This window comes from Narcine bancroftii, chromosome 3, assembly GCF_036971445.1.
Source record: "Narcine bancroftii isolate sNarBan1 chromosome 3, sNarBan1.hap1, whole genome shotgun sequence".
NCBI classification, from domain to species: Eukaryota; Metazoa; Chordata; class Chondrichthyes; order Torpediniformes; family Narcinidae; genus Narcine; species Narcine bancroftii.
Window position 1 is genome coordinate 176,636,323 of NC_091471.1, and position 17,591 is coordinate 176,653,913.

Here is a 17,591-nt window from a genome sequence, read left to right on the forward strand (position 1 = left end):
TTTTAGTGCAGTTTCATTTTTTTTTAAATAAATTTAAAAGTACATTATTCAGGTGCAATAGACAATGAAAAGTGCAAACTGTACACATCATATACAACTATAAAACAACTGAGAAGAAAGCACTATTGCCCCCGAATACTCCTGAGATACACTTCAAAAGAAGTGAAATAAATGTTAAAAAAATTTATCTACTGAAAGCTGTGCTCAAAAAGAAAAGATATTATAAAAGTGCCACCAGGAAAGCTGTGCAGCCTAATGTTCCTTCATCTCCAGCACATGCACAGGTTTCCACACTCGACTGTCACATAATAATGGAAGTTACATTTACACAATTAAGTGGGTTGTGTGAATTGATTCAACAGGAGGATCGTCTCGAGAGTTTTTTTTTGTCTACAATATTGATTATCAACTAAAATTAATCGAATAGATTATTTCAAAATCTTAATTTATTGGAAAAGCAGAGTTATATGCTGGGTTTTGTTATCTCTAAAATAAATGTATTCTTTATCAGTTTTCAGAAGCAGAACAATGACACTGCATTATTTAGAATATTTTATTTCATGATTAGATAGCTATCAACTCTGATTTCTTTATTGAAAAAGATGAAAAAAGTGCACCAGGAGATTGGACACAAAAGACCAAGTGCAATAATCTGGGATTTTGGCAGGGAACACAAAATTGGAATAAGGTGGAGAGGTAGTATGAGAATTAAATACCTGGCAACAAATTAAAGGCAAAGATTAATTCAAGCTTTGTTGGGATTTAGCACCTAATTGGGAGTGGAGAAAAACATTCATTCATCAGAGCTCCCAGCCTGCACACAGAAGCTGCAGCAATTCCCAAAGGAAGTTCCTTTGACACACAGCAGTGCACGTTTAGACCTTCCACTCGTAACCTGCCTTCTTTAAACTTCATACCTGCAAATATTTGAAAAAAACAAAAAGTAAACATGGTTTATTCGTTCAATGCATAAAATGCACCTTGTTTATATCGTGTCTAACCCAGCAATGCCCATTGATTAACTTATTATGATCAAAGCTATATGACAGATACATCACGACATAGACTTTCAATGCAATCACACAATACATCTGTATAAAATGCAGTGCTAAAAATGTTTGAACAAATGAAAGTGCTACAAATGTTGGAAATTCATAATTAAAGCAGAAAATGCTGTAAATTGTAGCTCAGACAGCATCTGGCAAGAGACAAATAGAATTGTTTTTAGACACAGCACAGTAAGAGGTTATTTAGGCCCATGAGTCCGTGCTGTCCAATTTACACCCAATCTACACCCCTGGTACATTTCGAATGGTGGAAGAAAACTGGAGCCCCCAGGGAAAACCCACATAGACACATCGAGAACATACAAACTCCTTGCAGACTGTGGGGTTTGAACCCCAGTCCCAATAATTGGTGCTGAAAAGGCATTGCACTAACCGTTATGCCATCCATGCCACCCCAAATGTTGCAAATTACAAAGGAAATGGGAAAAAATAGTGATAAAAAGATATTTAAATGTTAAAAAAGGAGGAGAGAAAGGTTGGCAATTAGGTAGAATTTAATGCTGAATCTTCACAATTGCTACTACCTTTTGATCTTGTGAATGGTTATATCACAACTGAACGCTTTATCCTCAGTAGACGGCTTCACCTTCATCCCCTTTCGCCCACACCTTAATGAGTTTCGCGCACACCACGATGTTGAACTCTTCTTCCGTCGGCTCCGTCTCCATGCCTACTTCCACATGCACAATTCTCCAAATTCTACAGATCCCTTCTCCCGTTTTAAAACATCCTCCCCCTCCTGGACACCTTGTTGCATTCTTCTACCTGCTCTGGATCTTTCTATTTACAACTGCCACCATGACATTAACCATATCGACTTCACTACTGCCCTCACTCATTCCAATCTCATCCCCTCGGAATGCCTGGCCCTCCACTTTCTCGGAACCAATCCGAACTTCACCATCAAACCTGCAGGCAAGGGTGGCCCTGTTGTGGTCTGGTGCACTGACCTCTATCTGGCCAAAGCCAGACGACAACTCTCAGACATCTTCTCTTACGTACCCCTCCAACAGGACCCCACCAAAACTCACCAAATCACTTATTATTATTATTTCTGGTCACCTCCTTGGCATGGCCTCCAGCCTTATTGTTTCCCAACCCTGTACCATCTGTTTCTATCTCCTACCCAAGATCCACAAACCCAATTGTCCCAGCAGACCCATCGTGTCCATATGCTCCTGCTCCACTGAATTGGCCTCTATTTACCTTGACTCTGTTTTGTTCCCCCTGGTCCAGTCCTTTCCCACCCATCGGGACACTTCACACACCCTCCATCACTTCAACCACTCCCAGTTCCCTGAACTCAATCACCTCATATTTACCATGGATATCCAATCCCTTTACACCTCCATTACTTGTGCTGAGACCTCAAAGCCCTTCATTTCTTTCTGGACAATAGAACCAACCAGTTCCCCTCCACCACCACCCTCCTCCGGCTGGCAGGACCTATGTTCACCCTCAATAATTTCTCCTTTGACTCATCCCACTTACTCCAGGTTAAAGGGGTAGCCATGGGTACCCGCAGGGGCCCCAGCTATGTCTGCATTTTTGTTGGTTATATGGAGAAATCCATGCCACAAGCCTACACAGGCAAGGCCCCACACTCTTCCTCCACTACGTCATTATTGATTTGGTGCTTATTGACTTCATCCACTTTGCTGCCAACTTCCACCCCAACCTCAAATTCATTTGGTCCATCTCTAGCAACACTCTCCCTTTCCTCAATCTCCCTGCCTCCATCTCAGGTGACAAACTCTTGACAGACATCTTCTACAAACCCACCAACTCTCACAGTTACCTCGACTACACCTCTTCTCACCCTGTCCCTTGTAAGGATTCCATTCCATTCTCTCAATTCCTCCGGCTCCGTCACATCTGCATCAAAGATGAGGACTTCTATGCCAGATCATCAAAAATGCCCTCCTTCTTCAAACAATATGGCCTTCTCTCTACCTCCATCAACTCGGCACTCACCCACATATCCTCCATTACCCAGATATCTGCCCTGGCCCCCTTCACCAGATGTGCAACAAGGTTGAGATTCCTCTTGTCCTCACCTACCACCCCACCAGCCTTCGCATCCAAAACATTCTCATCCGACACTTCTGCCACCAACTATGTGAGTCTACCACTAGACACATATTCCCCTCTCCACTTTCTGCAGGGACCATTCCCTCCATGACTCCCTTGTCCACTCCTTCCCTCTCCACCTTTTGCAGGGACCTCTACCTCCATGACTCCCTTGTCTATTCCTCACTCCACAACAATTGTTCCCTTGGGACCTAGCCTTTTGACTACAGGAGATGCTCCACTCCTCCCTCAGCACCATTTGGAGCCCAAAACAATCCTTCCAAGTGAAGGAACATTTCATTTATGAATCTGCAGGGGTCATCTACTGTATCTCTCCTCTACATTGGAGAGACAGGACGCAGACTGGGAGATCGCTTTGTTGAGCACCTTAGCTCTGTCTGCCACCATTGCTTGGATCTCCCAGTGGCCACCCATTTCAATTATCCATCCTATTCCCTTGCCAACATGTCTGTCCATTGTCTCATGTACTGCCAGACTGAGACCACCTGTAAATTGGAGGAACAACACTTCATCTTCTGACTAGGCACTCTCCAATTGGTTGGCCTTAATATCAACTTCTCTGGTTTTCGTTAAACCCTCATCCCCTGCTTCCTTATCATCTCTCCATTCTGTTTCCTTTCGCACAGACATGATAAATTCTACCTAGTCCCTAATCACATCCAATTAAAACCTTTTGTTGGTCTGGATTCCTCCCCCATTGTTTGAATTCTGAGACTATCTGATATATCCTGCTTTTGCCTTTTTTTTGGACTTTTCCTTGAAGAAGGCTCAGGCCCGAAATGTCGGTAATATATCTTTGTCTTCTATAGATGCTGAAAAGACCAACTGAGTTCCTCCAGCATTTCAGTGTTTTTACTACAATCACAACATCTGCAGCCTAATGTGTTTCACTCACTGATTAAATCATCACCTTGAATTACTGGACATTTAAGGAAGGCTTAAAGTTAACCACTGCCCAATTCCAGTACCACCCAATGCTAACTTTGTCCCACCCCATCCCTTTATAAATATGTTTATGCACATCTTTCCTGGGATAGGGAAGACTATTAATTTTGGACATACTCAATTTCTTCTTCCACACTTGTTTAGACTGTGCTATCCACATGAACACTTTTTTATTTATGACATGTCCCATGAAACTCACCCACTTCAGCTCTTGAGTTATGAATTCCTGCTAAAGTCAAGGTCGCAAATGTTACCTTCAAGGCTGACAATGCCATGAATTCACCCTCTGTTATATGTGGTCATTGCAGTATGTTATGGAGACAGAGTCATGCAGCACAGTCGTTGTCTTCACCTCTTTCTGCCTGTGCTAACCATCAAGTATCCATCTGTACTAATCCCATTTACTCAGATGGTATATGGCCTTCTGTGCACTAGAGATTGTCTAGATATTTCTTAAATGTTGTGAGAGTTCCTGTCTTTTTCACCCACTCAACCAACATCTTCTGCGAGAATAAGTTCTTCCTTAAATCTCTCATTCCTTTCCTACATTTTGGATACCCCAAATATGGGGTAAGATTTCCCACTACCCATATCCATCATAATTTTGTGTATGTCCATAAGGTTCTCTGCCTCAAGGAAAATAAACCTATATTGTTCAGTCTCTCCTCATAACTGAAATGCTCAATCCCAGGTATATCCTGATGAATCTCCTTTTCACCCTCTCCAGTGCAATCATGTCCTTCCAACAGTATGATGACCATAACTGGACACAGTACCTGAGCTGGAACCTAACTAAGGTTTTATAACATTGGATCACAACCTCCTTGCTTTTATATTTTATGCTGTGACTAATGAAGGCAAGTGTGTCATAAGACTTCGACATCACATTGTCAATCTCAGCTGAGATCTCATGGTGGCAGTTGTAAATAGAAAGATCCAGTGCAGGTAGAAGAACGCAACAAGGTGTCCAAGGGGGGGAATACATTTTAGAGCGGGAGAAGGGATCTGTAGAATTTGGAGAATTGTGCATGTGGAAGTAGGCATGGAGACGGAGCTGACGGAAGAAGAGTTCAACATCGTGGTGTATGCGAAACTCATTAAGGGGATGAAGGTGAAGCCATCTACTGAGGACAAAGCATTCAGTTGTGATATAACCATTCAAATATACTTAGACTTGAACATCGTTTCCTCTGTTTCTCGATAATTCCTTGGAGTCTGCCAATTATTGTATATGTCCTACCCTTATTAACCATTCCAAAGTGCATTGCCTCTCTAGAGTAAATACCATCTATCATTGCTCTGTTCATCTTACCATGGATATACATCATTATGTAGCCTGCAACTATCCTCTCTATTAACAAGACTACTGGTTTTCTTGCCATTTGCATCACACTAATCTTACCTCCAATGTTAATATATAAATTATTACTGTATGGGTCTCTGCGGATTCCCACTGGTTATAAGCTTTAAAACATATAAACTACCTTTCTCCATTACAATGGATTTTATGGGCTCTAACCTCATGGATCACTCTTAAATGTTAGGCCTTATATAAAGCCTTTCTGAAGCTCACGCAGACTAAATCAACCATCAATATATTTGTTACCTTTCTGAAAAATCCTATCATAATTTTAAGACATTTTGTTAATTCTTATCTTTCCAAATGCAGGTTGATCCTGTCCATCAAAATTATTCTCCAATTACTTCTTCCCCAACAAAGTTTGACTCAAAGGTTTTTAATCAGGGAGTCACGTGATGGAGTAGTGGCCGGTCAGGGAACTCCAGCCCTCTCTGGAAAAGTTTTTAAAAAATACACAAAACACAAAGGTACAAGAATAAAAATTAAAACAAAGTAAAAGTAAAGGTGGGAAGAAAATGGCAGCGAAGAGAGAAAAGTCGAAAGCAACAGGAAGAAGAGAAGAAGAAAGAACGTCGGAAGAATAAGATGAAGGCCTTACCTGTCTGAGGAGGCCCGCCGCGGAGAGAGAAGCCCGCTCCCTAAGGTCAGTGGAAGTCCCGAGCTCTGGACTACAAAAATGGCTCGTGGAGCCAAGTAAAAGTGCGCAACCACGCACAAAAAAAACACACTGACGGGAGGGGGGAACAGCTGAGGAGTCGATTTCCACAGCTGAGGATGACAGCTGCAAAACAACAACAGGAAGAGAACACAGAAAACAATGAGAACAAGAAAGAAGAGAGTAAAAAGAAAACAAGGAAACAACAGATGACCAACCCAGAGGAAGAAGAAGAAAAAGAGCATAGAGAAATGGAAGAAGAAGGGAAAGGCAAGACAATGGATATATATTTTTTTAAAGAATATATGGAATCAGTAAAAGAATGGCAATTACAAGAATTTAGTGAAATTAAAAGAAGAATTAAAAGTGTAGAAGAAAAAATGAATAGAATAGAGATGGTCATGTCAGATATAGGAAAAAGAGTGGAAAATGTGGAAGAACGAGAAACAATCGTAGAAATGGAAGTAGAGGACTTAAAAGAGAAATTAGAAGAATCTAATAAAAAAGTTAAAGAGACACAAGAGCTGTTAGCTCAGAAGATAGATATAATGGAAAATTATAATAGAAGAAATAATATAAAGATAGTGGGTCTTAAGGAAGATGAAGAAGGCAAGAATATGAGAGAATTGAAAAAGATTGGATCCCCAGGGTCCTAGGAAGACCAGAATTACAGGAAGAAATGGAAATAGAAAGGGCACATAGAACATTAGCCCCGAAACCACAGCCACAGCAAAAACCAAGATCCATTTTAGTAAAATTCTTAAGATATACAACAAGAGAAAATATATTGGAGAAAGCAATGAAGAAAATAAGAGAAGACAAAAAGCCACTGGAATACAAAGGTCAAAATTTTTTTTTTTTTATCCAGACATACGTTTTGAACTCCTGAAGAAGAGAAAGGAGTTTAATACAGCAAAAACGATCCTATGGAAAAAAGGATATAAATTTATGTTAAAGTACTCAGCGGTACTTAAAATAGTTATTCCAGGGCAGTAAAACAGACTATTCTCGGATCCGGAGGAAGCACGAAAATTTGCAGAACAACTACAAAACAGGCAAAGAGATGAAGACATGTAACAAGAGTAAATATGACCACGAACTATATGTATGTGTGTATATGGGTATATATATAGGTGCGTATGTATATATGTGTGTACATGAGTGTATCCGTATTTAGAGGAAAATATATAGAGTATAGATAAGAATTAATAAGGGAATGAAAGGGAACAGAGGAAGTAAGGAGGGAATTAAAAGAGTGACCTTTGTTATATATGAAAATTGAAATCTTTTCTGGGGGGAGCTGGGTGGGAAGGAGTTACGGTCACTGCAAAATCAGTTGACGCTTGTGAGTGAATTCGCAAATCCAAATGGAGAGGGGAGATGTGGTTGCCCGACAAGGGATAAAGGGCAACTCAGGAAGGGGAGGGGATAATGGAGTTAAATAAATTTTAGATAGGAGAATAAGGGAAATGTTTGATGTTTTAGAAATGTTGTCTTATAAAGTGTTCAAAACAAGAAAGCAGAAATGGATAAGAAGGAAAGGTGATGATGAGGAAACGGAAAGGGAAGATAAACAAAGTATGAAATGGCTACGTTGAACTCTATGACTTTAAATATTAACGGAATACATAACCAAATCAAAAGGAAGAAACTGCTAAATTTACTGAGAAAAGAAAAAATTGATATAGCATTCGTGCAAGAAACACATTTAACTGAAATGGAGCACAAGAAATTAAAGAGAGATTGGGTAGGACATGTAACAGCAGCGTCATATAATTAAAAAGCTATATTAATCAGTAAAAATGTACCAATTAAAATAGAAGAGGAAATAATAGATCCAGCAGGGAGATATGTAATGATAAAATGTCAGATATATTCGAAGTTTTGGAATTTACTCAATGTATATTCACCTAACGAAGAAGATCAAAAATTTATGCAAGATATTTTTTTGAAGATAGCAGACACACAAGGGAACATACTAATAGGAGGGGATTTCAACCTTAATTTGGATTCAAATATGGATAAAACTGGGAAAAAAATTAACAGAAAGAACAAAGTAACCAAATTTATAATTAAATCGATGCAAGAAATGCAACTTTTGGATATATGGAGGAAACAACACCCAAAGGAAAAGGAATATTCATATTATTCGGGTAGACATAAAACATACTCAAGAATAGACCTATTCCTGTTATCAGCTCGTATGCAAGACAGAGTTAGAAAAACAGAATATAAAGCTAGAATATTATCGGACCATTCACCCCTGATATGTAACATAGAGGACATCCCTCCAAGAATGTATAGATGGAGATTATCTCCATGCTACTTAAAAGGCAGGATTTTAGAGAATTCATTGAAAGACAAATTAAAATGTACTTTGAAATAAGTACGGAATCAGTGAAAGATAAGTTTATACTATGGGACGCAATGAAAGCGTTCATCAGAGGGCAAATAATAAGTTATGTAACCAAGATGAAGAAGGACTACAATCAGGAAACAGAGAAGTTGGAAAGGGAAATAGTAAATATAGAAAAAGAATTAGCAATGAAGGAAGACACAACTAAAAGAAGAGAATTGGCAGATAAAAAAATAAAATATGAAACACTACAAACATATAAGGTGGAGAAGAACATAATGAAGACAAAACAGAAATATTATGAACTAGGAGAAAAAATGCACAAAATTCTAGCATGGCAGCTTAAGACAGAACAAACTAAGAGAATGGTATTGGCGTCAAGGAAAAAAGACAAACAAATCACATATAATCAATCCAATGGAGATTAATGAAAACTTCAGAGAATTCTACAAACAATTATACCAAACTGAAAACGAAGGGAAAGAAGACAAAATAGATGAATTTTTAACTAAAACTGAACTACCAAATTACAAATAGAGGAACAAAATAAATTAACAGAACCATTTGAAATAGTAGAAATACAAGAGATAATAAAAAAACTACCAAATAATAAACACCAGGAGAGGATGGATTCCCAATAGAATTCTATAAAACATTTAAAGATTTATTAATTCCTCCCCTCCTGGAAGTAATCAACCAGATTGATAAAACACAAAGCTTACCCGATTCATGCAAAACAGCAATAATTACAGTAATACCAAAGACAGGGAAAGATCCACTTGCACCAGCGTCATATAGACCAATATCTTTACTTAACACAGATTATAAGATAATAGCTAAACTATTAGCAAACAGATTAGCCGACTATGTACCTAAAATAGTAAATCTAGACCAAACTGGATTTATTAAAAAAAGACGAACAACAGACAATATTTGTAAATTTATTAACTTAATTCATGCAGTAGAAGGGAATAAAGCTCCAACAGTTGCAGTTGCTTTAGGAGTAGAATGGAATTATTTATTCAAAGTATTACAAAAATTCAGTTTACCAGAGAAGTATATTAATTGGATTAAAGCATTATATAAGGGGTCATTGGCGAAAGTGACAGTAAATGGATATATATCAAAGCAATTTAACTTAAGCAGATCAACAAGGCAGGGATGCCCACTATCACCCTTATTGTTTGCGTTAGCTATAGAACCACTAGCAGAATTGATAAGAACAGAAAATAAAATAAAAGGGATAAAAATAAAAGACAAGGAATATAAAATCAGTTTATTTGCAGATGACGTTATAGTATACTTAACAGAACCAGAATTATCAATAAAAGAATTACATAAGAAATTGAAGGAATATGGAGAAGTGACGGGTTACAAGATTAATGCAAATAAAAGTGAAGCAATGCCAATGAATAATGCGGATTTCTCAAAATTTAAGAAAGAATCACCATTTAGATGGCAAATGCCACGATACCTAGGTATACAAATAAATAAAAACCTTGGCCATCTATATAAACTCAACTATTATCCACTAATGAAAAAATTACATGATGACTTAGAGCATTGGAAAGACTTGCCACTAACACTAATAGGAAGGATAAACTGTATTAAAATGAACATTTTCCCAAGGATGCAATACCTATTTCAGGCATTGCCAATACACTTGACGGAGAAATTCTTCAAGGAGTTAAAGAAAATAATAAGGAAATTTTTATGGAAAGGGGGGAAACCGAGGATAGCACTAGATAAATTAACAGAATGGTATAAACAAGGAGGCTTGCAACTGCCAAACTTTAAAAATTATTATAGAGCCGCACAATTAAGATACCTATCAGATTTTTATCAAATAAGGGAAAAGCCAGATTGGACTAGATTAGAACTAGATAAAATAGGGGAGAAGATACCTGAACATATATTACATAAATGGGATGACATCATCTGCTCAATATTTGGAAGAAGATTCATGTAGAAAGGAATAAAACAAATTACCAATTACCAAAACTATTACTGACGCAAAATCAGTTAATCCCTTTTACAATAGATAACCTTTCCTTTAGAGAATGGGAGAAAAAAAGGGATCAAAAGAATAGAAAATTGTTTTTCAGGAAATAAATTACTATCCTTTGAACAAATGAAGAATAAATATAATATAACTCAAGACATAGTGTTGGCATACTACCAACTGAAATCCTACTTGAAGGACAAATTGGGAAGCAGTCTGAGGTTACCAGAGGGAAGTAATTTTGAATATGTGATTACAGATACAATGATAATCAAAAAATTTATAACAAATATGTATATTAAACTGCAAGAAAAGGAGAATGAGGAAACAAATAGTAAAACTAAACAAAAATTGGGAACAAGATTTAAACATAAAGATAAAGAAGGAAACATGGGAGAAGTTATGCTCTGGAACAATGAGAAATACAATAAACACGAGGTTACGTATGATACAATATAACTGGATACACAGGCTATACATTGCACCTCAAAAGTTAAATAAATGGGACCCAACAGTATCTGACAGATGTTTTCGTTGTAAAAAGGAAATGGGAACAACAATTCATGCAATCTGGATGTGTGAGAAAGTGAAAAAATTTTGGGAAGATCTAAACCAGATATTAAATAAAATCACAGAAAGCAATATACCAAAAAACCCAGAGATCTTTCTCCTAAGTAACATAAAAAACAAAGAATTTGGATGGTGCACAAAAAAGATTTGTTAGGATAGCCCTAGCCGTAGCAAAAAAATGTATTATGTCAGCCTGGAAATTAGAAGATAACTTGAGAATACAACAATGATATATAGAAATGAATAAATGTATTTCATTAGAAAAAATAACATATAATTTAAGAAATAATATTGCAATATTTGAACAAATATGGGAGCCATACATGAAACACAATAGAGAAAACCTACCGGGGACATCTGCCACCTAAAATGACAGAAGGAGAAGGAAATGAAAAGAATTGACTCAGTGGAATTTCTTTTTTATTTTTATTTTATTGAGTGACAACATTGTTTGACTGGTTTAATGTATCTTAGATTCTGTACTTTAAATGAATGGGAGGGCAGGTGGGGGGGTGGGATGGGAGGAGGGGGGGTGGGGAAGAAAACGACACTGTATATATTTGAAAAGGAAAATGTATGTATCTTGATCAATGTGGTTTATGGTGTGAAAAATAAAAAAAATTAAAAAAAAGGTTTTTAATCACCTGGCTTAGCCCTGATGTCCTTGTTGAACAAGTGTGATATATTTCCTATCCTACTGTCATCTGACACCTTATTTGTGGCCAGTGAAGATTTAAAATCTCCATCAGGATCCTACCAATCCCTTGCCTAGCTTTCCCTTGCAGGGTGACATACATCTCATCAATCCTTAGAATTTAAATTCACTGAGATATCTAATACCTTTTTTATATGGACAACATGTTCAGATCTCACTCTCTCACTGAATTCTCCAACTACAATACCATTCTCTGAGAAGTATTTATTTAAAACGTCCCTTACTTTCTCTGATTCAATGCAGACTAACATTTTGGGTCCTAATGAATATCACTCATTCCCCAGTTACCCTTTTGCCCACACTATACTTAAATAATACTTTTTCTTAATCTTTTCTGCCAGTATCATGACCTCTCTTTGTCCTATTTTTTGTTCCTTGAGCACCGCTTAATAAGCATAGTTTATTGATTAAGGTATAACAAATTTCACACATATAACAGAGGAGATATTTCTATCCCTGTTTCCCCAATGTTCTCTTCAAACTTCAGTTCCATGCCTGCGAATCAACTTTTGACTCATCTTTGCATCACTTCCATACATCAAATGTCATCCTTGGTGACCAGAGCAGAAATTTTAATACCCAAGGTGTGTTCTGACCAATGCATGTGAAGTTTGATTAGGGCTTCCTTTGACCTATATTCCAGTCTTTTGACCAGTATATTTAATATGAACTTAGTTCAATGCTACCTTGGTTGTGCATTGCCAAGGCTACTATAACCCAAAGATCTGACGGAACTTCAACCTTAGTTACTTTAATAAAGTTTTGAGGGTATATCAGATGTCTATTTTTCTTCCTCATGAAGTACTTTATACCATATGGTATTAAATTTCATCTGCCTGCATTTATATTTCCCCAAATCATTCTAATTCCTTAGCTGCAGTTCCACTGACTGAGTGTAATATAATTTGTACAGTTTAAATTATATTCCAGGTTCAACTATTGATGCAAATTAGAATCAGAAGCAGTTCATTCAATGACTCCTTCTTCATCCAAATCAAAACTTTTCAGCCCCAAGTAACTGTTGTTTCTACACCTCAATTTCATATCCATGCTGAATCCTAAATCCACTATCCCAAATCCCAATGAAATTTTATTCAAGAGAAAGTCTTAAGTGATACCTGGTGTAACACTCCCCAAGAGAATAAGTTTAGTGTTTTCTGAAACTTAGTAATTTCTATACTAGATGTCATTTCTTCATTTTTCTGTAAAAAAAAGTCAAAGAAGCTTATATTTGATATCTCTTCTGGAAATATTGCTGGTTTAGCTATTTTGCCTGCTTGAAAAATCTTTAAATGAAACTGACATAAGACTCAAGTTGTCTGTTTGATTTATTTATTTTTATGCTCAGGGACAAAATATTGACCTTTGTCTCATTTCCTTGTGCTTTCCTTTTATCTAGTGATTCCCTTAATGATCACTGGTGCCTCACATAGCTTCTCGCTGGCCTTCTTTGGCATAACTAGAATCTATCTTAATAGAATTATTTTCTTGACTCATTTAACATACAAGATCTTCATTTCTATAAAAGTCGTAACTTTTCCCTTGGCTAGATTTATTTGGGGATAGTAAATTTTACAATATAATCACTTGGATGTGGTACCCACATGTTTCAAACAAGCATCAAACATACTGGTACCCAATAAGAGTGTTGTAACTTGCCTAAATAAACCAGTGGCACTCACATCAACAGTGATGAAGGGTTTTGAAAGGATGGTGATGAAGCATATCAGCTCCTGTCTGAGCAATGACATAGATTTGTTCCAATTCACCTATCGTAGCATTAGGTCTAAAGCCAATACCATCTGACTAGCGCTACATAAAGCCCTGGAACACATGAACAGCAAAGATGAACACAACAAGATGCTCTTTATGTTCGCCATTTAACACCATCATCCCCTCAAAACTGATCAGCAAACTCCAAGATATGGGACTCAACATCCCACTATGTAATTGTATCCTGGATTTCCTTACCTCCAGACCACAATTAGTGAGGATTGATTAAAACATCTCCTCCACAATCTCCATCAGCACTGGACCACCACAGGGCTGCATTCTTAGCCCCTGCACTATTCATTACACCTATGAATGTGTAGCTCGGTATGACAACACCATCTACAAATTCATTGATGGTACCATGGTAGTGGGTTATATAAAAATGGGCAGAGTCATCATAAAGGAGAGAGACTGAAAACTAGGCTGAATGATGCACCAACAACTTTACACTCAATGTCACCAAACCAAGGAGCTGACTGTTGCTTTCAGGAAGGGAATCACCAGAGGTAGACGATCTAGTAATCATTGGGAGATCAGAGGTGGAGAGAGTGAGCAAATTTAAGTTCTTGGGATTCACTATCTTGGAGGAACTTTCGTGGTCCCAACACACAAATGGCATTGTGAAGAAAGTATGTCAGCACCTCTACTTCCTCAGGAGTTTGCGGAGATTTGGTGTGACACCAGAAACCCCAGCAAATTTCTACAGCTATGTGGTGGAAAGTGTGCTGACCAGCTGCATCATGGTCTGGTATGGGGACTCCAATACCCCTGAACAGAAATCCCTGCAAAAGGTAGTGGATACAGCCCAGGACATCACAGGCAAAACCCTCCCCACCATCGAGAACATCTACAGGGAATGCTGCCATTGGAGAGCAGCAGCAATCATCAAAGATCCACATCACCCAGCACACACTTTGTTCTCACTGCTACTCTCAGGAAAGTGCTATAGGTACTACATGACTTGCACCACTAGGTTCAGGTACCTCTGTCATCAGACTCCTTGACAACAAACTCAATCAGGGACCTATTTAAAGACTCTTATTTTTGCATTTTATTGATTTTTTATGCTGTATTGTAGTTTGTTTACAATTCTTTATTTCCATGTATATGTTGAGTCAGGTTTTTTATTGCACCACTAATAAGTGGTAATTCCACCTCACCCACAGGAAAGAGAATCTCAGGGTTGTATGTGATGTCATGCATGTACTCTGACAATAAAGCTGAAATCTGTAATCTTGAAGAAACTTGTGTTAGCTCTGCACCGTTTATGGTCTCATCTTCACTGAAAAGTACTGAACCACTCGCTCAAGAGATTTTCCATTCATTTTTTAATTTGCCTCTCTTTTATTTCTGATGTTTGATATGCACCCCAAAGGAATTCAAATTATTGGTGATCTGCCTTCTAATTAACAGCAGTCTCATCACTGAGACCACATTTGTGGGTCCCAGTGGGTTTAGTTTAGCTAAATGACTGTGGTTTGATCAGAATGCACCTGTATTTTGTAGTGAATTTCCGCAATCAAAATAGCAAGCTATGTGCAACAAGAACATAAAAAGGGTATTGAATGGAGTTTTTCAATCAATTGTCATTTCATAAATGTAAATAATGACTCCAGCATCCACTTGAACATGCTAAACACGCAATATAGCTCTGGCTCCATGTTGTCATCTCGTTGTAATCAGTGACTTTGATTTAGTTTAGTGCAAGCAAACAATTACAAATTTCTACCAAGATGTGTTTGTAAACACACTTACCACATTCATATTCTTCTCATCAGTCAGTCACCTGTTTGAGCTTTTTCTGTGGATGAGTTCTGAGGAGCTAGATACCTTGGGCATCCTATTGTATCCCGGAGATAAACTCACTGACCAGGGCTGGAAGATAAAAGATTACTTGAAACCACTAATTAACAATTGGAATGAGCAGATACATTACCATTATATCTGTATATTGCATCCTCATGTCATGTAGTGTTTCAAGAAAATTCTCCTTATTTTGATTTTTGACAAAATTGGTTTCTTTTGCCTTTCATATTTACTTAATAAATTCCACAAGAACAATTTTTTATTCCGTACCTCAAATATTTAAGTAATGTTTTGTGTATGCCACAAGGTAAATTTCCATTACTGAAACTACTCCAGTGTAATGGTACACTGTGGTTTTCTGATTGTTACAATGGAATGTAAATTAGGTGGGTTTAATAGTGGATGAGCCATAGGCCTGAGCCCTTTGCCAAAACAAAAAGGTGGGGGAGGAGGGAAGAAGGGAAGAAGGGGAGAGGGGGAGGGGGAGGAGCGTAGGACAACACGCAAGAGGCCATAGGTGGACATGGATGGGGGGGGCGGGGGGGCAGGAGAGAGAAGTTGAGAATTGATCAGGGAATGGGAGTATCTCTGTGAATGCAGAGCTAGCGCAAAGGAGACAAGGGAAAGGGAAAGAAAGAGAGAGAAGGGGTGTGGAACTGGAAGAAAGGAGACACAGGAATAGGGAAGGGGAAAGGTGGGGGAGTGTGTATCAGAAGTCAAAAGAGTAGATAACTTCAAGTTCTTTAGAATATCTATCTCCAATGACACGACCTGGGTCAAAAACAGACATAACAATCAAGAAAGCACACCAATGCCTTTAATTTCTCTGGAGAAAGAGGAAGTTTGACGCGTCTCCCATGTCCATTTATAACTTCTGCAGGTGCACCATACACAGTATACTTACTAGCTGCAGAGAGGCATGGGAGCTGCTCTGCTCAAGTTCAGAAGAAACTGCAGAGGTAGTGAACGCAGCTCAGAAAATAACAAAACACGCTCTGCCCTTCATAAACTTCATCTACATCTCCCGCTGCCCAGAAAAAGGCAGCTGACGTACTGAAAGGCTTATCACATCCTGGACACACTCTCTTCTCCCTGAACCATCAGTAAGAAGTCCAAAGAATGTGAAAACATGCAGCAACCACCTAAAGGACAGTTACAGTACTTCCCCTCAGCTATCAGACTCCTGAATGAACTCTGTAACAGTGGTCTCATGCTGCCCTTGCCCAGTGCTAATTGATTATTGTAATCCTAAACTCTCTGAATTGTGCTCTTTTTCATGCTCTTTTATGTAATGTTTGAGATCATCTGTTGGTCTGCTTGCAGAAGAAACCCCTCTCATTGTGACAAAACTTAAACCCTAAACCCAACTCTGATAGAATCCCACAGAGACTTGTTGGCTGAGAACTCCATTAGTTTACCCAAGGTGTAGAACAAAGAATAAAGATATTCAATAAAATTAACGAAGTACATGTTCCTTACTGCTTTTTGCTTCAAACTTTTCGGTATTCCACTGCTGGTGTCCTCAAGGAAACAGACTGGCACGAGACCATGCCTTCCGTTAACCTACAAACACAGGAAACGTTGCAGAATTAAATGCTTTCCCACTTGTTGAAAAATAGTCACAAAATTCAGACTGACTGCCACTGAGGTAATAATGAGTTATCAGTGAAAAATTAAAATCGGCCTTTGTGGGAAGTTCAGAAAATTGATTTTTCATTCAAGATTATTCGAGATAGACCATATCAAAATCAATTTTGATAAAATGTACGAACACAGCCTTAAGTTGTCCTGTGACATTGACCCTCATGAAGTGTGCCATCTTGACTATACAAATAGTGATCTAGCAAAAATGTTTCAGACTTTTCGGATGGCATGAAGAATGAAGAGAACTTTTTTTATTAACACGATTGTTTTAAAGTTTGCATAGAAATACTGAAAGACCAGTGCATGCCGTCCATCAGAAACTCATGCAGAAAGTCAGCATCTCGACAGCACTTTTTCATGTGTCAGCTCATCTGTTGGGGGTGTGAGGTTGGTATTTCACAATAGAACCCAGGCCCTGACCGAGGCTAGGGCTTGGAATTCAATACCTGATGTACACTGGAGCTAGCCAGTTTTGTGGCAAAGTGCAAATTTCTTCTTACATTAATTACAACACAAGTTGCATTCATTAAATGCAGGCACTCATCAGGCTGAAAGAAAAATGCAAATTATATGAACTTTGTTAAGAGCCGTGATTTATTGAGAATTT

General features: G+C 38.0%; 1 protein-coding gene across 1 annotated transcript in view; it reads right to left on the minus strand.

The window, feature by feature from the left end:
• Positions 1-539: 539 nt before the first annotated feature.
• The window catches only part of LOC138757885 (uncharacterized), a 68,249-nt gene continuing 51,197 nt past the window's right edge, over positions 540-17,591 (minus strand). Inside the window, exons 7-9 of the mRNA XM_069925952.1 lie at positions 16,820-16,903; positions 15,290-15,409; positions 540-917 (exon numbers count right to left, since the gene is read on the minus strand). Coding sequence (XP_069782053.1) covers positions 15,317-15,409; positions 16,820-16,903 — 177 coding nt within the window. The 3' untranslated portion in view covers positions 540-917; positions 15,290-15,316. The remainder of the gene's footprint in view (positions 918-15,289; positions 15,410-16,819; positions 16,904-17,591) is intronic.